A 27,493-nucleotide genomic window follows, 5' to 3' on the forward strand; every position below is an offset into this window, starting at 1 on the left:
CAAACTTAATATGCCCTATTCAGAGCATAGAACATATTTAGTTATTAGGTTTACTAGTTTATTTATTTAAAAATTTTGCTTGCTTAGCTAACTAGACGGACTTATTTACAAATAGAAGACATACAATTTCTTAAATCTTATAAGAACTGACATGTTCCAGCTTAAAATCACTTAATTGAGAAACTTATACTCATAAAAATAAGATTATAAACAATGAATCACAGGCATATTATTATTTTTTACACATCGACTTAGTTCAATTAAATAAAATAATATGCGCAGTCTTGGTCACTAACCACAAGAATAGAGAGACTTATAGACTTAGATATATTCCATTTAAAAGTATGCTCTTAAGACTAAACTCGTCAACTATTTTAAGCGCTAATCTACTTAATATTTGCCTACACTAGTCCAAATGACTGGTTGCTATGACAAGGGGCCGTAAATCGGTTCGGAATAGTAGAGCGTCGGCACACCCATGCCCACCGTGTAGGGTTCTGTGGGAGCGCGGGAAGCTTGCAAACTGCGTTTCGAGTGTTTTTTGTATCTGAAAGTTAAACAAAATAATTAAATAATATATGGCATTTGTTCGCTTTCATAATCAACTTACTTCTTCTTTAAGCAACAAGCCGTGCAGGCCGCAACAATAGCCGCTAGACCTATGAAAGCCGCTAGTATGACCAGCCAAGTGCCCGCTGAGGTCATCATACTCGCCGCAACTTGCAGCTTACGCACCGAACACATCTCCACCTCACTCACACCGTACTCGACATATGTATCGAAGAGTTCTTGCTTCATTTGCTCGGAATGCATGAGCTTCTGCATTTCTTGCAGTGAGATCGCCGCACCGTTTTTGAACATTTGGAAGCAGGAACTGGTCGCTGTGAAATCCAACGTGTAATCGGCACGTGTCAAAACCTGTGTATCGAGTATGTGCAATTCCAAACCGAGCGGCTTCAGCTTCTGTTGAAGTTGCTCTTGGAAGGGTCGTATGATGCCTTGTATCTCGGACGGTGGTCGGGCGAAAACGAATTTCAGCAAGGATTTGTCGCGTATAACGAAAATCTTCAAATTGTTGAAGGTGTGACGTTTCACACGCTCCGAATTGTTGGCGCGTATCTTCATCTGGAAGTAGCCATCTACATAGTCGGAGAAAGAGCCACCTGTACGCAGCTCGCCGGTGCGGTTGTTGAGTGTGAATAGATTCTTGAGAGGTCTTGAGTCGATCTTGCGCGTGCGCTTGTAGAATTGTGGCACGAAAGTGACATTGTCAATGGAGAATACTATCGGTGGTGCTTCGGCATCAAGGTCAGTCGCATGCACTGTGGTTATAACTGTATCGACTGGAACATTTATGCGTATCCCAATAGAGGCGTCTTTGTGGGTGAACTGCGGCAGATTATCGTCTATATCGATCACCTTGATTGTCACCTGAATAAGTGACAGATCATTGCGGTCGTACTCGTCGCCGACGAATGAGTGGTAGGGTTCACCAAGCTTCAAGCATTTTACGGTTAACGTGTACGAATCAACTGCTTCTCTATCAATTGGTCGGGTGGTTTTGATAATAGCTGCATTCTCTTCGGTACGTTCGATGACGAATACATTTTCGTTATTTCCTTCTAATATCGAGTAATCAATAAGAGCATTATCGCCGACATCTTCGTCAATGGCGCTAAAATTGCCGAGAATCGTGCGTTCAGGCTCTTCCTCAAGTATGCTAAACGTCAGGGGTACGGCGTCCTGAAAAAAATAAATGAAAATGTTTATTTAAAAAAAAAACAATTGAGTCCTTTTATATCCAGGAATGTAAGGCTTACAATTTCACGCGCAAAATGTGGCACATGATCATCTACGTCTATCACTGATATTTGTAGTATCCGTGTTACAGACTGGCGTGGCTGCCCGTCATCCGAGACCTCCAATATTATGTTATACAGGTCTTTCTCCTCACGGTCCAGCGATTGCAGTGTCGTAATAAGTCCGGTCTTCTCGTCAATCGCAAAAGATTCCGCGTCTGCTGTGTCTTCCAAAATCTTATATGAAAGCATACCGGAAGGCGTGTTGGGATTATCAGGATCACTTGCTATGACTTGGAATACGGGTGAACCGATTGCAGAGTTCTGGAGTGAAGAATAGAAGTAAACAGTTATGTTTGTCCTAACCTTAACACTTGTAATGGAAAAAAGGACTTGCTCACCTCTGTCACGTTAGCCATCTGACCTAATTTGGGTGCCACGAAATAAGGTATACCATCATTGGCGCTCACGTCGCCTATGTAAACAATGACAGGCACGTCGGTTGCCAGCGATTCTTGCTTTGGCACTTGATTACCGTTATCCTGCGCCCTTATTACCAGTTCATATGGCTGTGAACGCCCCTTACCAGTCAGTTCTCGTTTAGTCTTCACTTCTCCGCTAACAGTATTGATCTTGAACAAATCCTTTGCATCGCCCTCATTCAGCAGTTCATAACGCACTTCACCACCTGGTCCATCATCAGGATCATTGGCGTATACTTTCAGAACAAATGCATCGGTGGGCGCATTCTCGGGTATGACACCCGTGTAGTTGTTTTGACTAAATTCCGGCGCATTGTCGTTGACATCTAACACATCAATGGTCAAGTCAACGGTGCTCTGTTTGGCGTCGGTCGGCCGCCCTGGAGAATCTTCAGCTTTTACTTGCAGATAAATGTGTGGCGTACGTTCCCGATCAACAGTCTGATTGGTGGCAATAACTATTTCGCCGGTGGTGCTGTTAATTTCAAAGAGTTCTGCGTATTCGCCTTGCAACGAATACACGATTTTGTGATAACCGAGTCGTTGATCGCGTTCATTGAGAGCGGCATCTTTGTCAATCGCCCTGACATGTGTCACTTTTTCCGGATGCATTTTATTTTCAATGATGGTTGCTTTATAACTGGATTCCTCGAATATGGGACTATTGTCATTTACATTTTCTACAGTGATATTTACTCTGGTTATGGTGGAACGTTGACCATCGGCAGAAGTAGCTTTAATTTGGAAGTCAAACTCAGTTTTTCCTGTTTCAAGTGCTTCGTAATCCAAGCGTTTTTTCAGTATAATTTCTCCCGTGCGCTCATTGATTTGGAAGTATTCGAGTTCGTCGGGTTCAACAAGTTGAAAGCTAGTGATGGCAGTTTGGGTAACGGGATCTTCGGCTTGAAGTATGAAGAGCGCACTGTCGATCGGCATTTCTTCCTTTAACACAATATGTATTACTGGTTTCGAACTTGTCCAGCCTTTGTTCTTAAACACGGGATTTGTATCTTTAAAAGATTGTACATAAAATGTAACTTCAGTCGTATCGGTTTGCCCCTCCGGGTCCACTTCGGCGTTGAGATCGCGTACTTGTACAGTGAATGTGATTACGGCTGCCACATCATGTCTCAACATGCTGTTCACAAATATTTCACCAGTTCCACTATCGATGCGGAAGGCGTTCTCCGGTTTGTAGCTACTACGATTCGCTATACTTACACCGGCTTTTGTGGTCGCTTTCACCGCACCGCTTATGGTGTACTCCAGTTTGGAGAAGAGATCTTTGTCAATAGCGCGTACTTTGAGCACACTCTCACCTACCTCAGTGCGCTCAGATACGTAACCCGCATAGCTAGCGTGCTCGAACTTGGGCTTCTCGTCGTTTATGTCTTTGACGTTCACATACACTGTGGTGGTGGCAGTTTCCGGTATGGGTGTTCCAGCGTCCACCGCGTTTACAGTTATCTCGAAACTATCCATGTTGGCATCGCGATCGATATGCGCGTGTGGAGAAACGGTAATAAGACCAGTACTGTAAAAAAGTACAAAAAACAATCGCCAGCCATGTTAAAAATAGGTAACCTTTTAATATCAAATCATTTTATCTTACATTTCATCGATTTCGAAATTATCGTTAGCTCCCACAATACGATATCTCAAAAGTTCGTCGAGTCCATCGGGATCATGTGCTGAAACCATAGTCACATTATAACCGGAGGGAGCATTTTCGGGTATTGAAACACGATAGCTAGGAGGTCCGAGCACGGGAACGTTTTCGACATTCTGGAAGTGTCCTTTAAATATTGGACGCTGATTACCACTAATGCCAACACGTATTAAGACACGTGTCGTATTAGTTAGGGGTGGAGTGCCTGCAATGTATGAAATTTTATTAGGAGGTACAGTGTTGAGACACACAGAACTTACCGAAGTCGGTAGCTGAAATTACGAGCTCGTACTCGCCACGCTCGGTGTCCATGGATTTTGCCACCTTATGTAGCGTTATCTCTCCAGTGTCCTCATCGATTTGGAAGACGTTGCCTGAAATACTGTTCTCCGACACTATTGCATACTTAACACGTCCGCCACCCTGCGTCGGCCCATCATAATCGTGGGCACGTATGAAGAATTGGGGTTCAAAGCTCGCTGTGCCTTCGCGTATAATTCTTGTATACTCATCGCTTTCAAAAATTGGGTAGTTATCATTGACATCTAACACGTCTACATAGAGAATTGCATTGGACTCGAGGCCACCACCATCTTTGGCCACAATAGTCAAACTGTAACTGTTTTGTCTCTCATAGTCCAATGGCTTTTGCACGTGAAAGCCGCCGGTGTTAGGGTTCACATAAAAGTTGTCAGAGCCGAAACCTTTCAGCAAATAAGTGATTTTTCCAAAATCATTAGAGTCTTTATCCGTAGCCTTAAACACGCCGAACTCTTCGTTCATTGTGGCATTTTCCGGAACGGCAAATCGGTAAGTATTGTGCTCAAATATGGGCGAATTATCATTGATGTCTTGCAAATTGACACGAACATTTGCTTTTGATTTCTTCTCGCCATTTACCGAGGCAACTAGCTCGAACTCAAATTGGCGCAGTGCGGCATCGTCAACGTCGTAATCGAGTTTGGTGGAGTTTAGAATGCGAACAACTACTGGTGTGCGACCCTGGGCTTCTTTGGGACTAACTGTGAAAACACCTTTCGAGTTTTTGACATCTCTTAATGCCAACTCATAGCGACTATTATCACCCAAATCACGATCATCTACAAACACCGACAAACCAGGCAACGCCATGCCTTTACCCAAATTCTCTGGTATAGAAATATTAAAATAGTCTTCATTGAACTCTGGTATATGATCATCCACATCATTGACCACGATCGTTACACGCGTTGTTGAGTAATCGTCTTGCGGTCGACCGTCGACCACCTCCGTGGCTCGTACTGTGAACACATACACACCACCATTTTGCAATATCTCCGGATTCTCACGATCCAATGGCACATTTGTGGTTTTCAGTATGGCAGTACCTTCCTTGGGATCGCCAAATGGCTCCAACTCGAAGTGACCAAAATGCTCATCATCAAGCGAAAGAGTGATGTCACGTGGTATGCCAACGTCCCCGTCAACTGCTTTAATGGTCAGTACGCTCACACCGGCCGGTGTGTTTTCCGCCACCGTGGCAGAGTACGGCGCACTCGTGAAGATCGGCGGTTGATCTTGCACGTCAACTACGTTGATCGAGACACTGGCGAATGAGGTCAGTCGGTTATCCAGAGCGCCATCGGACGCAGCCACAGTCATTATGTATGACGGACGACTTTCGTAATCGAGCGGCTTTTTTAGCGTGACGCGCGCCGTGTAATTACCATCAGAGATACGTTCCGCACGCACATCGAACGTATCGCAAATATCATTCTCCTACGGGGTACATAAAAACAGGTTAAGTAAGTGTGTTGTTGTAATGTGCTTTTGATTTAATAACAATGAGTGCTACAATTCAACTAACCTGTACACATTTGATGGTCAAAATGGCATTGATGCCCTCATCACGATCGATGGCAATAATACGTGGTTTGATTTCCAATTCACCGCCCACCGCCAGTGATTCGCTAACACTTGCCGAGTAGGGACGCCCAATGAAGGTCGGATGATTGTCGTTGAAATCGCGCACTGGTATTTCGCGTCGCAATGAGATCGTGTTCGGTTCGGTGCCATAGATGCCCTCATCCGTTATGCTAATGATCACTTCAATGGTGTCTTGCGTTTCGCGATCAAGTTCTTGTCGTAGGCGCACAACACCGGTTTCACGGTCAACTGAGAACACTGGCCCAGATATGCTGTACTTCAAACGGCTGCCCTCCGGGTCGATACCTGAAACAAAAGCAAGAGCAAGCAAGACAATGAGTGGCGAACATGAGAACTGGGACAGCAACTTAAGATGTTTTTCTTAGATAAATTTTCTATTCGAAAATGTTTTAGTATTGGTAAGCGGCAAGAATATGTACTCTTTTATGTCAGTTGGTAAGTAAGTTCATTGTTTTGTTGGTGAAAATATTTCATTTGCCCTGAGAACTTACAGAATAAGTGGTAATGTTTTATAAGCTATCAGCTATCGCATTTGAGCGATCACCAAAGTGATTATTAGGCACATACGGTTTCAGAGAGGGGATTATATTTAACCAAACCGTTAAAAAAGTTCTCTTAAGGGTTCGATTAGTTTTCTGTCAATACTTTGTAATATAGCAGTATTTAATATAGAGATGGTCATCACATGACTGCTGTGTGTAAAAGATCATCTTATCTCAGCTGTCAATATGCAGAGTGTGACGGAACAATAAAGGAGGCCCAGAGATAGAAACTATTAAAAGAGTGCATAGAGCTCGAAAAAGCGTTTTCTGTGAAGGCAAGAAAGCATATCCGAAATCACGCTTTTTCAAAGTTGTCAATACTTTATTTTTGCAGACTATTGCGACCACCCTAATGTCCCACAAATACACAAGTCGTGCGAATTATGCTAATTTACGAATTTCCCACAACCTTGTTCACACTTTTGTTGGCTGGCAACTCGTTGCTCCATATTTTCATTGTCATTGTTCTACGCTGGACTTATCGCCAGATTGCTGTCGTCACTCTGGCGTTGCGGGCGAGTCAGCGGAAGTAGCGTGGAAATTGTGCTAAGCGTTGTACGGCCAGTCAAAGTGTAACTGCCGTCTTGGTTCCGTTCAGTCAAATTGAGATAACTTCAGTATAATTGATGGTTCCGGCTCATGCATCGCCACAAGAGTTCGTACCGTTGGAAAAATTCACGTGGGTTGAGACAATGAACTTCATACTTGAAGGTGATAAAGTAAATTGCGTTGGCTACTGATTTATGTTTTAAGTGTAAAATAGAGATTTCCTTATGAACCGTTAGAGATGTAGATCATTTTAATGTTGATTTATTGGAGGCTATAAAGCGTGGATGACTATTTGTGAGTTGAGGGACTTGCTCTAAGTAATCGTGGTTTCAAAAATTGGATAGTAGAAAAAGTCATTTCGTATTCTGTCAATAGATGTCGTTGCAGTCGTATATCTCCAGAGCATCAGTTTTTACTTCAAAGCTGACGATTTCTGATCGGTTCCCGAGCTCTAAATCAGCGAAATCGTTTCTCGGCAGTAAGACCGCAGTAAATACAGTTATGGAGACACTTAGTCGCCGAAGATTCAGTTTAGTTACAAAAAAAGTTCATTTTAACTCGAGTTCAAACAACTTTTTACTATCGAGGCTTACGAAAATGTATAGATAGCTTCGAAGCCAAGCTACGGTCAAGCTGCTCAAAGTTTTTTTTTTTATAATTTTGACAAATCGTAAATATATTTTTATACTCAGTGACATGCGCTGTCACACGAAATGTGTTAAGGTAGACTTATGCTCATACATAAAATGAAAACAAATCCTAAACAATACATACAGACAAGTACATACACACAAATTTGTAAGTGTGCCACATTGGATAGACAGAAATTATGCGATCATGAATCATGTTTCTTTCGGGGAGCTAACAAAAGAAAATGGAGCATGCGGTTTTTTATTATTTGTGACAACAAAAACAATAAATGATCACAACGAAAACTGGTACAGCGATCAAGCTGAGGTGAGTTGTTGCTGCAACTGTGAAACCATGAACCGAACCTCAAAAGACTCCAAAGACCAAAGCAAGTACTGGCAAATTAGCCACGGCGGAGTACAGAAAGCTTTTCGTTAACTTGCAGCTCGTTGGAAGGACGGCACGGCATGACACAAATAAAGCAAGCTACGAATTATGTTTGCACTGCTGTGCGAGTGGAGGCGGAATGGTTGGCCAGCTCCCATTAAAGAGCGATGTAAACACTATGTACAATGGCCGGTTTAAATGCTTCTACCTTTGCGGTACAAAAAAATTACCAAATAAATAATAAAATCCAACAACAACAATAACATGATTGGATATAAATGTACCGAGAGTGCAGAAAAACAAAAATGTTTGAATCGAATGAATTTCTACGCATTTCACACATTTTTCTCCGCGACGCTTTTCCCGCACGCAGCCAAATATTTACCAATAAATACAAATACAAACACACACATATAGGTATATATGTATGTATTCTATAAATGTGGTTATCTCGTGCCCGCCGCTTTTGGTGTGGATGCCCAAAAGCAGCCAGAAATGCAGCGTCTGTCAATGCAGTTGAGCCGGCTGCGGCGCGCTTCCTCTTATGGGCATGTCTCTCCTCTCCATGCCGTCGTACAAAGCTAAATACACGTGTACTTGCAGTTGTGCTCATTTATTTTTGTATGATTTTGCGGACGAGTGCGAACAACTTCGTGGGCAACAACTACAACAACATGGGCACTGCTGCAAATCAGCACAGCCGCTGGCGTCCAAGCAAGCGCCTGAGCGACTCAAAGGCTACTTTCTAATTATTTTCACTTTGCTTCCTCGCTTTAATCGCCAGTTGATTCATGGTTAATCTAATTGCTCTTCAATGAAAATAGATTTGTGAGCCCACTGAAGCAAGCTCTTCGTAACGTGTAATTATTATGAGGTTTTTTGCCAAAGCTGCGCAATCAATATGCTCATGTAGTAACTTAATTGTTTAATCAAGTTTTGGTGAAAGGAGAAATACTTGAAGGCATACATATAGTATATAAATACACGAGGGCATTTATTTTAAAAATAAATATTTCTTTTTTTGTTCCTTTGTTTCATAGGAACTGCACTCCTCGAGTAAGAAAGATCGATTATTTTGCCAGTAAAATTTTCATTTGCTTGATAAAGCATTAAGTTCCAGACATACTTGTATGTGTTCTACAAATTAGTGGTGAATTTATGGTTCCCTCCTTGATGATTTGAGGATACTATATTGTTACTTAACCTCAGAAAAAATGGTAGTGGGTGCTATGAGAAGATTTTGACTAAATTCTTATTAAGTTCTTTAAAGAAAGATGAGGTGATCGAAACAGCCACTAACACTCCATTCGCAAAATGAGTGTAAACTAGTGTTATTAACAAAACTGGCTTTTTAAAACAACGGCTTCAAGGAAAAAAGCTTGCTCTCCAAATATAAGCTTCATTACCCAACGTAACATATTACTTAGTGTTGACGAAAATAGCAATACTTTTTAATTTAAATTTCACGCGATATTCTTCTATCTGAAGTTTATTCGACGATCTTTACGTTGAGCGAAATTATTCATCAAAGAAGTTCTATTGAATTTTATATGTGGAATTAAGTTTCTGGTGTCGAAATCAGGATGCTGGAAAAGGACTTCGATGATAATTGTTTGGGAGAAAAAGTATTTTTGATTGGTAAAAATTATTGAAAAAGGGTCGAGAACGCGTAGACGACGTATCAAGTCCAAGACGGTCATCAACATTAACTGATGATCAACACCTCAATACAATAAAAGAATTGGTGCTTGAGAAAAGACGATTAATAGTCAGAGATCTTACTGACATCGTTGGAAAATTAAAAGGATCAGTGAAAACCATTTCGAAAGATACATGTTTTTGAAAACCAGCGTCGCACTACGACGATCAACCGGCCGAATATCCTGGCAAAGGTGGGCCGAAGCCGAAAAAACCACGTCAAAGCAGGTTAAAAATCAAAGGTATGTTGACAAGTTCTTCGATTATCGAGGTTTGGTCCGCTCCGAGCTCCTTCCGACCAGCCAACCAGCCAAATTGTCAACATGGAATACTATTTGAATGTTATGCGTCATTTGCGCCAAGCTACTCGTAAAAGGAGGTCGGAATTATGGGACGACAACTCTTGGTTTTGCACCTCGATAATGCACCGTTGCATACTGCATTGATTCTTTGTAAGTTTTTCTCAAAATTTTCAACCAATATCATGCCGCAGCCAACGTATTCGCCTAACTTAGCTTCGTGTAACTTCTAGCTATTCAACAAACTCAAACGAAGGCTTCGGGGAAACCGTTTTGAGTCAATTGAAGACATTAAATGTAAATCGCTATCCGTATTGAAAGCTATTCGTGAAATTGACTTTGACAACTGTTTCGAGGATTGGCGAAAACGTTAGCACAAGTATATTGGGGCCATGGAGGACTACTTTGAGAGGGACGACATATGTAGATTTTGAACAATAAATTAAGCATTTTAAAATTATGCATAAAGTCTTACTATTTTTTGATCATGTTGATTATCATGCATTATATTAAAAACGCTGTTATTCAAACTAAAATAAATTAACGTGTACTTTAGAATTACAACTTTTAATTTATGTTAAAATTAACGGTTTATCATATGTTATCTACCTGCCAACTAATAGTCGAGCAGCTTTCCTCATGCGTAACCAACAACTAATAAGTTGTAAAGAATTTTGATTTCATGCTCAGCGAAGCATACTGCGAAATTCACAATTTACTGGATTTCCACCTTTGCATACAAGGCGCTTTATTATTATTACTTAAACTAATAATAACAAGTTCCAACTAGAAACAAGTACCAGGTATGCATGTGAGAATCTGAGGCTGTAAAATATAAATTTACACTTCGAAAAGGAAATGGCAGCATTTGAAAAGCCTTTCCGTCGACGTGTTTTAGAATTTTCCTTAAAAATTCAGTTAATAAAATTTCCCTGTAAAACAAATATACACGTGTAATTATGAATAGTCGGATTCTACATCCATTTAATAAGTGACTATATCACATATGGATATTACTTTTTCAACATTTCTTCCAACCTCATACTTCACTTGAAGTTGGAGTCGTTAATTGTAGGTAATAATTTTTCACTCAGTGTACTTTTGCTCCAATTTCTTTGATATTTACTTCTGGCAGACTCATATCTTCAACCGGTATTTCTTTTGTTCGTGTTGTTTAAAAAACACAAATTCATATACATATTACTTAAATGATTTGGTAGTTGTAACTTAAATAAGTAATATTTTTCTTTTCTTCTTGTTTACCATATCATTAATTACTTCATCTGGATCTATTTTAATATCCCAGTGCACTGCAATAACAGCAAGTGCACTCAGCCGCTCATTGCCCATCACACTGCGTGGTAAAGTTTTTATTCTTTTTAAGGTTGAAGAAGTTCTTTCGAAGGAAGCGGTCCTCACTGGAAGAGTTGGTAAAATTGTAAGCAGGTAGTGAATATTTTTAAAATACGTTGCATCGCAATGTTGCAGTAATTTCAACACTTCTATGGTTGGATCTATTGTTGATAAGCTGGCACACCACAATCGATACTCTGATTTTAATGCTGTCATTGATATTTGCTCCTCGAAGTAAATAGTTAAATTTTTTAATTCTTCGGCATTATCAATTGCAGCAAAACCTGGGAGTAGAATTTGAAATGACGAGAGTATATCCTCATTCACTAATAAACGTTCTGTCATGTTTTGAATCAGAGCATCAACGCATGGAATAAATATTGTAACTCTGAAGTGGCTTTCAGGGGTTGTGCAAGGTGGATTAGCACTAGTAGTTTGACGCGAAGTCACTCTAGGCACTACAAGATCTATGTCATAAAGATCTTTAGACATTTGTGATGCTGTTTGGAAAATATCGTTGAAAAAACCATCCGCTGTTTCTCTTATCTGGTGCAGAGTTCTTATTAATTCTTTGGCTCGGTTCATTGCTGATACAAAATCCATAGATTTTTCGTGGAGTTGCACAGACAGTGGCAGCGTTAAGCTGAACAATTGCTCACAGACGAACAGACTAAGAAAAAAATCGCTTTTCTCTACCGCTGCTAAGAAGGCTGATGCTTTAGACGAAATGGGCCATGTCTTACTCGAAATTATTTCCAAACTTAGTACAATGAATTTGAAAAGCTCCACAAAGCTTATAATGCTTTCATGCCTTTCTATAAACCTTGTTTCACAAAGGCGAACAAGTCGTCTTTTTTTGCTTTCTGGTGCGTGCTTCTGTATAACGTCCTGGAAAGTTGTGTTTGCATTTGAATGGTTTCTAAATAAATTTTCTATTTCATTGACAATACCAAGGCAGTTCCGTATTGAAGGTAATGACATAGTATTAGAAAGCGCAAGGTTCAATCGGTGACTAGCGCAATGAACATATCGTGCTTTTGGATACAGTTGTCTTATCCTGGTTTGCACTCCACTTAAATGCCCTGACATGTTTGCTGCTCCGTCATATCCCTGTCCAACCAACTTCGCCATATCAAGATGGAAATCTGTACAACGCTTAAGTATGACTTTTGATAAGTTTTCAGTCACCGTCTAGTGTAGTTGCGTACGACTGTTATAGGTTTGAGCTGAGTTGTGTATAAGAGTTTCAAAAGATTCAGTCAGTGATAAATCTTTATACTCTCGCAACAAAGTTGCTAAAGAGAGTATTATAGTTTTGTTCACATAACGGTTGTTTGTAAGTCCTAAAACTAAAAGAGTCAGATATAGGGTTATATATACCAAAGTGATCAGGGTGATGAGTAGAGTTGAAATCCGGATGTCTGTCTGTCCGTCCGGCGGTGCAAGCTGTAACTTGAGTAAAAATTAAGATATCATGATGAAACTTGGAACACGTATTTCTTGGCTCCATAAGAAGGTTAAGTTCGAAGATGGGCAAAATCGGCCCACTGCCACGCCCACAAAATGGCGGAAACCGAAAACCTATAAAGTGTCATAACTAAGCCATAAATAAAGATATTAAAATGAAATTTGGCACAAAGGATCACATTAGGGAGGGGCATATTTGGACGTAATTTTTTTTGGAAAAGTGGGCGTGGCCCCGCCCCCTAAAAAGTTTTTTGTACATATCTCGGAAACTGCTATAGCTATGTCAACCAAACTCTACAGAATCGTTTCCTTCAGGCACCTCCATATACAGTTCAAAAATGGAAAAAATCGGATAACAACCACGCCCACCTCCCATACAAAGGTTATGTTGAAAATCACTAAAAGTGCGTTAATCGACTAACAAAAAACGTCAGAAACACTAAATTTTACGGAAGAAATGGCAGAAGGAAGCTGCACCCAGGCTTTTTTTAAAAATTGAAAATGGGCGTGGCGTCGCTCACTTATGGACCAAAAACCATATCTCAGGAACTACTCGACCGATTTCAATGAAATTCGGTATATAATATTTCCTTGACACCCTGATGACATGTAAGAAATATGGGTGAAATCGGTTCACAACCACGCCTTCTTCCAATATAACGCTATTTTGAATTCCATCTGATGCCTTCTCTTTATAATATACACATTAGGAACAAATGATGATAGCGGAATAAAACTTTACACATACATATATATGTGGTGTCAAGTGTAGAGTACTGAACACGACTAGAGTACTGAACACGACTAAGGTACTTAACACGACTAGAGTACTGAACACGACTAAGGTACTTAACACGACTAGAGTACTGAACACGACTATGTTACTGAACACGACGAAGACAAAATGCAACTATGGACTAGAACAAGAACTCAGCGAAGCGTTAGGACGCTTGCGTTGAGTTCTTAGAAGCGTTGGGACGCTTGCGTTCAATTCTTGGAAGCGTTATAAAAAGCTAGAAAACGAGAAAACGAGGCATTCTAGACGGGACAGCCAAACGATCAACTAGCGTATTTTCAAACATTTTTTTTAAATTATAAATTTTAATTGCAAGTTTAATAAAATTAAAATAAGCCACATCCTACATATATAACTTTTCAAGGTCCCTTATATCGAACACGAAGAACTCAGTGCCTAACCTAACCTAACCTAACCTAATTTTTCACCGAAAATATCGGTAAATCTCTCAGAATTTAATTCTAATTAATTTTACAGCAAAATAAAAAAATATGTAAATGACGGGTAATGAAATCTCGATTATCACTTTATCATGCGAGAGTATAAAATGTTCGGTGACACCCGAACTTAGCCCTTCCTTACTTGTTTTTATTTGCGATTTATTTAAAAAATTTCCTTATTTCGGGGGGGGCTTCAGCCCTCTAGCCCCCCCCCTGGCTACGTGCCTGTTTTGCTCCAATTTCTTTGATATTTACTTCTGGCAGACTCATATTTTCAACCGGTATTTCTTTTGTTCGTGTTGTTTCCACTGGCTTAACACAAATTGCGTACCTTCGTGTGTTTGTTAGAAGAAAGTGTGAAGCATAATCATGAATAATATCTTCTAGCTTGTTTGTAACATCAGATTTCTTGTACTCGTGTGTATTGTATGTATGATTGTGCTCCGTTATGTGTATCCAGCAGTTATGTCGATATTACCACTAAGTAAGTAAAAGATCGTGAGGAGAAATTACATTAGAACCTGTAAATTACGTAGAGCGTGAAATAATGTAATGTTTTCAAATTGGCAAATTTTAGATATTTGAAGGAGATTTACGTATTATGCAAAATTTTATTAGACTTTTATTTTATCCAGTGCTCGAAAATTCTACGAAAATTGATTAACGGATGTTTTCGAGACCGGAGCATACTCTTGTAGGGCTCAAAGTGGTGATCTAGTGGCTGATGTCCAGAGCATACTAAAATTATGGAGGAACATTTCTCTAGCCTGCCGAATACCAGTGAAAGCGTGAACTCGATTCTCCAATCGATGATTAGGTTCGAATAGCAATTAAAATACGGCGCCGAAGAACTGATAAGAAGCGTGTATCAGTATGTTTTTAGAATATGGTCGGACGAAAGCTTAGCTCCATAATTGGAACCCAAGTGTGCTCAGCCTAATACACAAAAACGGATATCCCACAGCCTGCGCCAATTACCGTGGGATAAGCCTCCTTAATATATTAATAAGGTCTTATAGTGCGAAGTGTGTGAAAGACTGAAGCCCACCTTCCACAAACTGATTGTGCCTTAACAGTGTGGCCTTAGACAGGTAAAATCTACTGTCGACCAGATGTCACCATGCGCCAAATCTTGGAAAAGCTCCATGAAAGGAAGATCGACACAGTCCATCTTTCGTCGATTTTAAAGCCTCCTTCGACAACACGAAAATAAACTGATGCCATGCCGCTATATCTGAACTTAGTATTCCGCAAAGCTAACACTAAAGTGCTCTCTCCTCGAACAAAGACCACCACTCATCATTCCCCTCCTGCAATATCGATGGAACGATGAGCTGTACGAGGATATATACGGTGACATTGAGATAGTTTCGCGAATCAAGAAACAGCGGCTGCGCTGACCCGGTCATGCCCCGATGGAAGAGAACATGGTTTTCGATTCAGTACCCGCCCGTGGAAGCAGAGGAGGAGAAAGACCTCCACTCCGTTGCAGAAGGACTTGGCTGTACCTGGTGTCTCGAATTGGCTCAAATAGCGAAAAGAAGAAAGGATTGACGCGTGTCTACGTTATGAAAGCGTAAGAATGGTGTATGTAATACTACATACATTGCATATGTAATTCTTCCTCACATAAACTACACCCATTTAACTTATTTACATATATAAATTCAACGAAAATATAACAATATATAACATAATATCAGTATCGACACCTTATGACGCATTTATTAATTGGAATTTTGTTTAATCGAATTTTCACTAACCGAATTCAATAAATTTCTCATAAATCTGGGAATTCTCATTGATATTTAAATAAAATCGCCCAAACTCGCACTCATTTGAATACGTATGTACATATATAATACAGAGCAAGCACGTGGATACTCTGGCATACATATGTGGTTTATGGACGCAACTAACTGTACCTGCATTGTGATTTCAGACAATGAGGTGTCTGCCTATGTGTTAACATTAAATTTCATTGCATAATTATTTAATTTGCTGTTGGCTGATGGACGAGTCTGATTTGGACGCCCCGTTTAAGCGCCGCTTGACACATTACGGCGCATTGAGACCATAATTATTACAATGAATACCACGAAATAGGCGTGTAAATGTGTCTTTATCCAACCAGTCATCTACATATCTGTGGTGCTTCAGATAATGAAGACAACAAAGCTGATGTCTTTCTAAGGCAACAATGAGAAAATACAAATTATACACCACTCACATACCCACCGTGTTTGTGTGTCTGCGAGTGTGTGGTTGCGCAGCAATGCGGCAGTGGAGCAGACCTCGGCGACGTGACTTAATAAGCAAGTGACAAGCCGCCGGAGTGACGGAGCGCTAAACTGACAGATTGACAAACTGGCAGAACGCCCGTGTGCCAGTGGCGGCACTACTCATTGCTCCCATTGTCCGAAGTAAACCACAAATTAGTGAGTGAGTGTGTGCGCACGCGCTGACGCACAACGCAGACAGCGAATCTGCCACCGGCTCCAGCCGCAGCCGCCGCGTGTGCGACTAACCTGCACTCCCTGCAGCTGAAATGGAAAGTGGGAAAACTGAGAAAACAAAGCAAAATAATGGAAAATGGAAAATATGTTAATGATAGGTAGAAAAAACACCGCCGTGCTGTGAGACGTTGCGCCAAGGCGGTTGTTAAGATAAAATGTGCGATGGAGTCAGCGAGACACAAATAAGCAAACAGAAACCGGCTGCAGAGGAAGTGTGTTGATGAATTAATTTGCGGCAACAGGTTGTTTGTGTTTCTATGATGCAACAAATGAAAAAGTATATAAAGTAAAGGAGGAACGCCATAAAAATTCGCAGCCAAATATGTAATTGAAATAAACTTCCACAAGTTGCATTTTCCCAGGCTTTAGATATACATATTTGTTCGCATATGTATTTTTGTATTTACCATATATGTATATAGGAAGGAAGGTAACCGACAAAGTCTTGTTGCAGTAATGTGAATGAAAGCTTGGCATTATTACGAGCTGAGAGCAACCATTTATACAAATATATCGTTGATAAAGAGAATTCTGTTGTATATATATGTCCAGTTCTACCAATCACATTGTGTTGTTGTTGTAGCTACAGAAACCTATCCTGAAGTAGTTTCGAAGCATGGCACCGAGTTCACAGTCCTTGGCTGGATAAAAATCCGGGTCCATTTCCGTTACTTAGACCCGACTATTGTGAAAACGGTCACATTATGTCATACCATATATTATCACCATATAGCGTTAGATATGTAAGATTTTAAGCTTCACTTAACTGAAAAAAAACTTTAATTCGAGGAAGTTGAAAAAAGTTACAGCTGTTCAAAAATGAGTGAAACTAATGAAGAAATCGCGCAAACCCGCTCAACTCAATTTCGATTTTCCCACAGTAGCTGGCTAACATAAAGAACTACAACTAGTTTTTTTGTTTCAAAGTCAGCAATCAGCATTCTTATAAATTTACATGAATTCGCTACCAATACCATTTTCTATGTTTGTGTACGTGTGTGTGCTAATTAAAATGCACCTTGCAACGCTGCAGAACGCTGCGCTTGCTTGCCATAATCAACGGTAGTAAAAATGCAATGCGGCAAGCTCTCACATTACGAGTTCGTAATTCGACAATGTGTCATGTGTGTGCGTTTATGCAAATATGTAAATGCGCTTGCGCATTCGAAGGTATTTTTTTATGTAGAAAAGAAGTTTACACAAATATTTTGCATTTTTCTTGCGCAAATGGTTTTTATACTCTTGCAACGCATTGCTACAGAGTATAATAGTTTTATTCACCTAACCTAATATATATATATAAATCAGGATGACGAGAAATATTTCAGGTCTATCTGTCCGTCCATCCGATCGTCCGTGCAAGCTGTAACTTGAATAAAAATTTTAATATCTTAATTAAACTTGGTATGCAGATTCCTTAGTGCAATAAAAGTTCATGAATGAGCGTAATCGGACCACTGCCACGACCACAAAACGCCAGTAACCGAAAACCTATAAAGTGCCATAACTAAGAACAAAATTAAGATATAAAACTCTAGGAAGATACATATAGTATGTGGCTCAAAAACACCTTTTGGGTGAAATAACATATCTCAAGACTCGCTTCACTGATTTACACCAAATTCGGTGGTTGATATTCCTCTGATATTCCAATGTTACAGTGTGAAAAGGGGCGAAATCGGACCAGATCCACTCCTACTTCCCATATGACAAATCAAGAATGAGTTAATATATAGGAATAAAACTTTGCACGAATGTGACTAAAAATTTCGATAATCGAATCAAAAGCCCCTAGATTCACAGTATGTGGACCCAGCGCTTATAGCTGACTTTTTACCGAAATTATCGGCCAATGGGTTATTGAAATTCAAAGAGAATTATTTCCTGTTAGTGGTATGTCTGTGTGTCAGAAATTGATTAAATCGAGTCAATACCTAACTTACCCCCCTCATAACTTATATAAAGATTTTCGAGCTTCCGAATGTTTTTATACCAGATACATCAGTTAATATGTTAAGCTATCTTAATCAAATTGAGAGAGCGTGTATTTCTTATAACGGTGCATATTTGTGTCTAGAATAAATTAAATCGGGTGAATGGTCGTCATAGACCCCATATAACTTACAAGCCTTATGTGCTTCAAGCTACTGGCTTTAATTCTTGCAAGTTACTAGAGTATAAAATGTTCAGTTACTCCCGAACTCAGACCGTCCTTACTTGCTTCATATTTGTTGTAGTATTTCACAATTTTGGCACTGTAGTTGTTGCAGAACAGTTCTATGTTGCAACCTGCTTACAAAGCTGTAATTGTAATTAATCCGCATAGTTGTCAGAAAGAGACACTTGTCAATTGGCCGATTGTTGCGTCACCGCCTGGGATTGACACACTTTGGTTTTTGAATACTGACATACTTAGAAACATTAAATTTTCCGGTACTTTTATTAAATAATTTTTTCTTATTAAGAAAGAAACGTTATAATTGAATGTAAGTCCCCTTTTGAATTCAATGACCTTGGTAAGATCGTACAATCTTCAACATGATGACGCTATTAATACATAATGTCACCGTGACAGATTTGCGTTTCGTCACCCAATTCCGTTGCAGTCTTTTGACACCGCTAACGGTGCTGAAAACGTTTAAGTACAAAGTGAACTTTAGAAACTATTTGCGAAATTTTTATTTTTTTGTTTATTTTCTGATACGCAATCACGTAATTTATTTCACTTCCAGAAATTCCGAATTGCAAAAATTTTCACATTATTTAATTTTAAGTTTTTTACCTCAATATTATTACAACACCACATAAAAAGAGTGATTTCAAACAATTACGTTTAAACATTAATTGTCAAGCTCTATTTGCAAGCCACAGCCGCTGTGTGTGTGCAGATGTTTGCATGTGTCAGCTTTGTGTGTGCTTGCGAGTACTTACTTCACATAACTCACGTAATTTGATCTCAAAAATTCGCTGAGTTCGTAAGTTTGCTTTGAATTTTGCGTCGGTCCAACTCCCAAACTGGTTTATTTACTTTAGTTTAATTTTTGTTTTTTTTTATTTAATTTTTGTTTTTTTTTTTATTTAATTTTTTGTTATTGCATTTGGTGCACCTACACGATTAACCTTGTGGCGCTACGATTTTTTCACTGGAGTTGCTGTTTGACTTATGTTTTCGAAAAGCCAATATGCACAAGTCACAACACATTCACACATTCACACATACATACGCGCACATATTGAAGTTTTATGCGCTCTTGGCTTCAATCCGAGCTCACAATCAATTTGGCAAATATGATTTATTTTAAGGAGTGTTGTGAAATTAATCATTATTTGTTCGTGAAAGTTTTTCTGGTACAAATAATTTTAAATAGTTTTGCTGTTTGTAGCATAGAGTGATTAGTTTGCTTGGATTATTTACGAATACTTTTGTATTGCAAAATATTTAGAATGTTAAAAAAAGTATGAAGTGGAATGCAGCTTATGTGCCTTATGGAAATGTTCGTGCTTGTTTCTGAGTTCCTATTGAAATCCCTTCACTAACAGCAACAACAAAATTTGTTTTTGTTTGGAATTAATTCTTATTCAGAAAAGAAAATAAAAATTGAAGTCAAATATAAACTGTGACAAAGAAGTAACCGGAAATTGTCATTAAATTCCCCGTGTAAATGATATTTAAAAAAAATGTTTTTTCCTTAATTATTAGGCAAATATGAGCGCCATCTGTCAGCCAGTTTGTTTACAGCAGCTGCTTGAGTTGGTACAGTCGGAAGTAAATTGTATTTAATTTTGTATTTTTTATCAAATTTCGTGTACAGAACCATTGCGAATATTGGAAAATGCTTATGGTGACTCAGTTTTATCAAAATCACAATCCCACGACTGGTACAAAGCCTTCAAAGACGGTCGAGAGATCGTGAAGACGTTCTGGACGACTTTCGACCTTTCGAATTTATGAAAGTATTAAAAAAATAGTGCAGGATATGGTGTTTAGAAATCGTCAGAAAAGTGTTAAAAAGATGACCTGAAAACTTGACATCTTTCGCAAGTTCGTTCGAAGGATTTTGGTGGATATTTTGGGTATGAAACGCGTTCTTGCTTGACTCGTCACGATACAGGTGATTTTTGTTTTAGAAATAGTACCGTAGACAGGTTCCTTTGGGCATACTTGATCGTGCGAATTCCGATCCCACATTCATGGAGAGCATTATAAATGGCGATAAGACATGGGTTTTTGAGATTGGCATGCAAACAAGTCAACAATCATCGGAGTGGAGGGGAAAAACGAGCCAAAACAAAAAGAAACTACCCCAAAGCCGCTCAAAAATCAAAGTGATGCGTATTGTTTTGTTCGATTTTCGTGGTTTGGCATATCAAGAGTTTATTCCGGAGAGACAGGCGGTCAATACAGAGTTCTAGCTGGCGTATTGAGGCGTTTGAATGAGAAGATTTGCCGAAAACGGCCGGAATTACGCAAGAACAATACATGGAGTTTCAGGATTATAATGCACCATTGTCTCTAGTCACGATTGTGACCAAATGTAAAGCCAAAAATGCAATGAATACCATCACCATAATCAGTATAAATAACATCTGCGACGTACAGAGCTGGTCAAGTATATCTACATATGTATATGTGTGTATGAATGTAAAGTGATACTCATATTCTATCCATTCAAATATCATTATCTATTTTACATATAACTACTACATATGTATGTACACACAATCGTATGTAAAACCTAGCAAGTGCCAAGCAGCACAGCAAGACATATTTCTTGCGCCACTAGGCCAAACCACATCATAACCCAGTTATGACAGAACAATGCCTCGCATGCGCTTTTGTAATTAATTTTATACTCTTTTCCCACTTGCTTTGCATTGCTGTTCTTTGTTGCACGAATGTAGCCAAGAAAATTGTTGTAATACTTAAAGTAGAGAAAAAACTTTGTATAAACCATTAAAAAATACATTATTATACATATGAATATGTATGTGTATGGATGAAATTTCAGGGGGTCTCAAGCACCTTTCTATTTCCATTTTCCTGCGAGTTGTTGGAGGCGAATTGCGTTGAGTGAAAGCTGACCAAAATTAACAAATTACTTCAAGTCATTTTCAGAAGTTTTTCTTCAAGCATTCACGAGTACACACACACGCAGAGAAGTGTTTACATAGCTATGCACAAAAGTAGGTGCTCAAGTGAACTTTTACCTGCCAGCACCGACTGGCTTCAATGTTGTTGTGATAGTAGACCGGGCGGCAGAAGGCCTTGCGCGAGAAATTTGCTGAGGCGCATTTATTTGAAACGTGCTTTTTCGAAAATTCTTCTCGCCGTTGTTGGTATGCGAGGTTTTCTACGTTTTTGTATGCATGCACTTTTAAATGGTGATGTTTTTGTTATTGCCGCTTGTTTACTTTTCTTCGTTTGACCTCTGCTCCATCCTCCAAAAAAGAAATGAGTGGTGTGAAGGGCCGCTAGCAAGTTGGAATTCTCAACATATTTTTGGCAGCACACAAATGTGAAAAATTCTATATTCTCAACGATATGAAGTTGCTGGCACTTCTCGAGCTTTACGAGGCATTTCTTTGAATACACCTTATATACTGATCTTTAGGAGGAGAAAGGCAGCACAAACACCAAATTATAAGCTTTGGCTATTCTTCTCACATACAGCGGCAAACGGCTCAACCAAAGTTGCCACATTTTGCTATTTATGCCATTTAGAATGATATAATATTATCGCCAGTGTAAGTAAAGAATGTTAAGGTTTCATAATTTGACGAGTGCTTTTACCGCCCAAATACCGCTTGTCCAAGAAAACGGTCAAAAAATGATAACTTGATTATTTCGAAGCCAAATTTTCAAAATAATTTCAAATAGTCACTAACGAGTTCTCTTACCATTTTAAAGGCAAACATGCTTTTGAAATGTAGAATTTATTCGAGTGTGATTGCAGCGAAAATTCATTACAAATGCGATGGACATGAAAATTCATTTAAAATTCACGAAAAACTGGTTACGATGGCGAAACTTGGTGCAAGAACATGCCCGCCATGGCAAGGCATAGAAACAACTGCGCAGCTAAGTCCAAAAGCCGGACGATGGCGCCGACAGGTGCTTGCAACAAGCTGAGCCCTGAGCCATTGGTCAGACACACACACACACATCCATGTGCGCTTAAATACCAGCTTTTGTAGACACCCGTCGTAATTACCGTGTTTGTGGTTATGTGTGTTTGTGTGCGCATTCGTTAGCACTCACTTATGCGAATGTCATTAAATGTAAATATGGCTAAATCATAAATTAACAACAGGAACCGACTTACCGCGCAACTGATACACCGGACTGCCGACTGGCGTGTTCTCGAGCAAACTGAAACGTGACATATCGCCACTGCCGGGCACAAAGTGTGGCGGTTGATTTTGCGTCTGCGCATGCGCCCCGTGCGCGGACAGTTGTAGTAGCAGTAGAAAAGCGGCCAATACCGTGGCACTCCACTTGGCGCGATGACGCCTGTAGGACGACGTTGGCGAGGAATTTCGCATATTGCTGCACCTCTGCGGGGGTAAGAGGCAAGAAAACTTTTTCTGAATTATTTTGTATAGAGACAATTTAAACATAAAACTTTTGTTATAGAATATTATTTGAATATTATGAATTTCTAAGCACTGCGCATTAATGTTTTTTGTTTTAGTTTATGAAGTTAGTAAAATTTTTGTCGAAATTCATCTAAATTAAACTATGCTTTTGGCTTTATTAAAAGTGGTTTTACATTATTTTATTATTTTTTTTTTTATTTTTTTTATTTTTTATTAAATTAACTTTACTCTATAAAACCGTAATTAAATTTTTTTGTCACACGCTCACTGTTTCCCGTAATCGCGCACTCCGCGAGTTCAACATTCTTGTCTTTGCTTCTTTACTGGTGTTAACCTTGAGTTGTGATCTGATTTCATTGGCCAATGTACCGCGAGTGGCACACTCTTGTGTTTGTTATTGTTTTCTATGCATTCTATTCACATTTTCCACTTGTGTTGTTATTTTCTCAGACAATCTGGTTGTTGAGCTTTATTGGTCATTGCTTTCAATCAGTGAAGTCACGATTTGTTTTTATTTTTTATTTCAAATGTGTTTCTGTTTCAATTAACGCTGCTTGTATTCGTACTGAAGCGAGTAATTACGGATTATTTACATAACGTGGTTCAACTTGAGCACATGCAAGACTTGATTAGCATGTTGGTCGCACCACATTCTTTAACATATTGCATTCTGGGTTGTAAAATTTTATGGAGATCGTGTTTGTCTGCAGAATTATTGCAGCGACTATTAAGTTGGGCATTGTGGATCTTTGATTAGACGTCGATTTGACACGACTTGAAGTGGATTTTGTGTGAGCCTATATAAAAAGTGTTTGATCTAGATTGTTACATTTCCTTAAATCAGGAATGTCACGATTTCTCTATAATAAAGTCTATTTTGGCCTCACAGTCATCTAATGCATAGTTTTATCAATCATAAAATTGCTTTCATAAATTTATTGAACATACGGTTTCATTTTGTTGATTCTGGAATCTCAGATAAACAATACCTGATATAATTTAAGAGTCTCTCTGTTTTCAGATATCAATTTGAAATTTTTAATACGTTATTTTCTCTCAAAGAAGCTGCTTAAGTGTCGCAAACGCCGATATCGGATCACTATAGTATATAGCTGCTGTCCATCAGACTCAAGTCCTCGTATGGGGAACTTTTTTATTAGACAAGATATCATGACAATCTATTTTCGAATATATTATATAGATCATACCCCTATTGCATACATTGGATTGAGATTTGAAAAAGTACTGCACCCTTATAGCATATACGAGGTGTGTTCAAAAAGTATCACGAATTAAACGAACATTCAAAATGACCGAGCTTGTCGGCATAAGTGAGAGACATGAGTACCAACATAACGCCACAAAAAATTCGAAATTCGAATATACGTAACTCGCGAAAATTCAAAATTCGCGATACGTTTTGAACATACCTCGTATAGCTTTTTATACCATAAAAATGCATCTGTGAAGGGCATTATAGCTTCAGTGCAGCCGAAGTTAATGTTTTTTCTTTAGCGGCTCTGTTCTCTTGTATGCCTACAGACAGTATTAACACCTGTTGCATATCAGTGATTTTAGGTTTGTCTTCCTCTGATTCATCAGAAAAGTAAATACGAGGAACAGCATTAGCAATGTCAACCGGAGATTTGTATTGTATTTTTTTTTTATTTCATAGCAAAAATTGATTTAGGGTGCGGTAATGAAAAGAAACATAAAAGTGAAAACTAATCCGAAGATTTTCGAAAGCCTTGACGATCGTACGAACAGCTTGAACGTAGTTATAAATAAATGTTTTCGAGTAGAAAAATAATGACCTTGATGATTATTTCATTATGTTTAAAATATCAATACTAAGAAGAAGACGCACCATTTCTGTTGAGCCAATAAGAAAAAAATGTATTAAACTTTTCAGTAACGCAAAAGAATTGATGCTTGAGAATCAACGATTAACTATCAGAGATCTTACTGGCATCGTTGGAATATGTGAAGGTTCAATGGAACTCATTTCGAAAGATCAACATCGAGTTAACGTCTGTGAAGCAATGCTTTCGACTACTAGGATACCATGAAACATATTGTTACTGGCGATAAGTCTTGCATCCATGCTTACGACTCAGAAACACAAACCAATCGGCCGAAAATTTGGCAAAGGTGAGCCGAAGCCGAAAAACTATGTCAAAGCAGTTGAAAAATCAAGGCTATGTTGACAGTTTTCTTCGATTAGACGTGTGTTGCACACTGAACTCCTTCCGGCCGGCCAAGCTGTCAACGAGCAATACTATGGAGTGTCACTTCTAGCTATTCGGCAAACTTAACCACCGGAGAAAAAGTTTTGAGTATTTGATGGGGACGGCATACACTTTGAACAATAAATTACAAATTTTAAAATTATGAACAAAGTCTCACTATTTTTGATCATAGTAGTATGTACGTCATCCATGTATTGGACCGTTTATTCACAACTGTGCAAATTGCCTTAATCAATGAGTGGCAAATGAAGACATGATTTAAGGCGTTGCTTGATCACAGTGATACATCATTAACTTGAACCAAATTTTTTATATTGTTTCAAAAGATGAAGTATAAAAGAGTATGTGAGTATTGTGAGTAGAAGAAATCTTCAATCCTATTCTATCATTACTTCCATTACAATCAATTTCCAACAAGCAGCAGTTCAATATTTGAGTTTGCTCAGAAATTTATAAATCTTTAAGAATTCTCAATGGAGTATAAAAGCTTCTTCATAGTCACAACGCGGATACATATTAAGCACGATTTACTGTGTCTGTTATCCACTCTCATATGCAAAACTGGCTGCTTTTTATGCGTGATCTTTCTATTATTTGTTTATGCCTTAATGATTTGAGCACCGACATAAAGCTTCGATGTGCAAATTGTGTGGAGAAAACAGCCGCGTTTTTTTGTTGTTTTCCCCATTAAGGTGCAGACTTGGCAAAAACCAATAAAAGCGAGACTCATAAAGCAAGCAGCAAATAGAAAATTTACGGTAAAATCGCGGTCATGCCAAGTGTTGGCTGCAGAAGAAAGCAGCAGCCAGCAGCGCACAGCCTCCTCATCTTTTACGGCGGCTGGACAACAAGAATGAGAATGAAAAGCAAAAACAAGTTTTGCAACGAGAAATTTTGCGGCCTCTATAGCAGAATCGCTACTTCGACAGACACTCGCCCGCCGACATTCACACCTACTTGGTTGTGTATGTGTTTGTAAAAAATGAAATTTCAAGTTTGAAAAAAAGCAAAGAAATTTGTACACAATTTCAATGTTTCGTTTCGCGGGATATTGGCAGTTGGGAGAAATTTTAAAGATTTTGGACAGCTAACGCTAAATCTCCAGCAATATGTAAATTTTTGCCTTTACTTCGCTTCAAAAACACTTGAATTTCTTTTCGGCTTACTATTATGTTAGTAGCAGACTCGTAATTCCAAACTATTCTTTTTTTTTTTGCTTAAGTTATTGCTCATTTACGATTGATTAGATTTGTTTTTATTTATTTCACTTTTTTTGCGTGAATCTTTTGCGCATGCGTCACCAAATCACTACTTCGCCTGTTGAAACTCGATTTTGAACGCGCGGCTATTGATTTATGCAAATTGCTTAGAATATATTATTTCACTTCTATATTCTGAGTAGAAATTTTTATTTCAAAACAAAATTAATTTTCAATACCAAACACTCTCTCGCTTCTCTGCTTTTTTATATCGAACACATTTTCACATTTAGTTGCTGGTGTTGTTGTTTTGTGCAAAAACTTGATTTGCCTGACCGTCGTTTCGATTCTTTATTTTTTGTTTGTTTACTCTTACATATTTCAAGATTTTTACCTGCTTCCACAAACACACACACACTATACGATTAATGTCCACACTTTTGTTGTTGGTTTTGTATTTGCTTCTTTTATGTTTGCACTTCGAGCATCGATCACGAAAAGCACGTCCGCACGCCACGACTCATTCTCAAGCAATGTTGGTTACGCATTCGTGCCTCTTGCCTTAATACTCGCGCAAGACCGCTGCCAAGGTGCTCTGTGGTGTGGTGAATTTCATGCACAAGAAGTTGATCTTTAAGCTGAGAAATACTGGTTTGAAGGTGCAAAGTGTTTATGTTTTGATAAGAAATGCCGATCGGCGAGTCTTTTAGTCACTAAGAGGTATTATTTATGGTTGGAAGTGCGTCTGGTCTTCAAGTAACATATGCTGTTAATCTTAAGATTTAGTCTTTTGATTTTGGAACAGATTCAGTTGCGGACACACTATTAAATTTTCAAGGGATTAATAAATCAGCAGTTTCACTTTATTTGCGGATAAGCTAATTTATAGCGCAAG

The 27,493-nt window shown here is 38.8% G+C and overlaps 1 protein-coding gene across 2 annotated transcripts; it reads right to left on the reverse strand.

The window, feature by feature from the left end:
- LOC105223413 (cadherin-23) lies at positions 1-27,146 on the reverse strand. 2 transcript variants are annotated; one of them, XM_029549145.2, is made up of 9 exons: positions 26,993-27,139; positions 22,877-23,132; positions 5,797-6,161; positions 4,211-5,708; positions 3,894-4,155; positions 2,201-3,815; positions 1,821-2,123; positions 611-1,743; positions 1-547 (listed from the first exon to the last, which is right to left on the reverse strand). In XM_029549145.2, the coding sequence occupies exons 2-9, from the start codon at positions 23,094-23,096 to the stop codon at positions 427-429; spliced, it is 5,517 nt and encodes a 1,838-aa protein (XP_029405005.2). In that variant the 5' UTR covers positions 23,097-23,132; positions 26,993-27,139; the 3' UTR covers positions 1-426. The 2 variants fall into 2 exon arrangements, with proteins under 2 accessions (XP_029405005.2, XP_011199446.2); XM_011201144.4 differs by having other exon boundaries at positions 3-547; positions 22,877-23,108; positions 26,993-27,146.
- Positions 27,147-27,493: the final 347 nt, after the last annotated feature.

The sequence above is a fragment of the Bactrocera dorsalis genome, chromosome 5, assembly GCF_023373825.1.
Source record: "Bactrocera dorsalis isolate Fly_Bdor chromosome 5, ASM2337382v1, whole genome shotgun sequence".
Taxonomy (NCBI): Eukaryota; Metazoa; Arthropoda; class Insecta; order Diptera; family Tephritidae; genus Bactrocera; species Bactrocera dorsalis.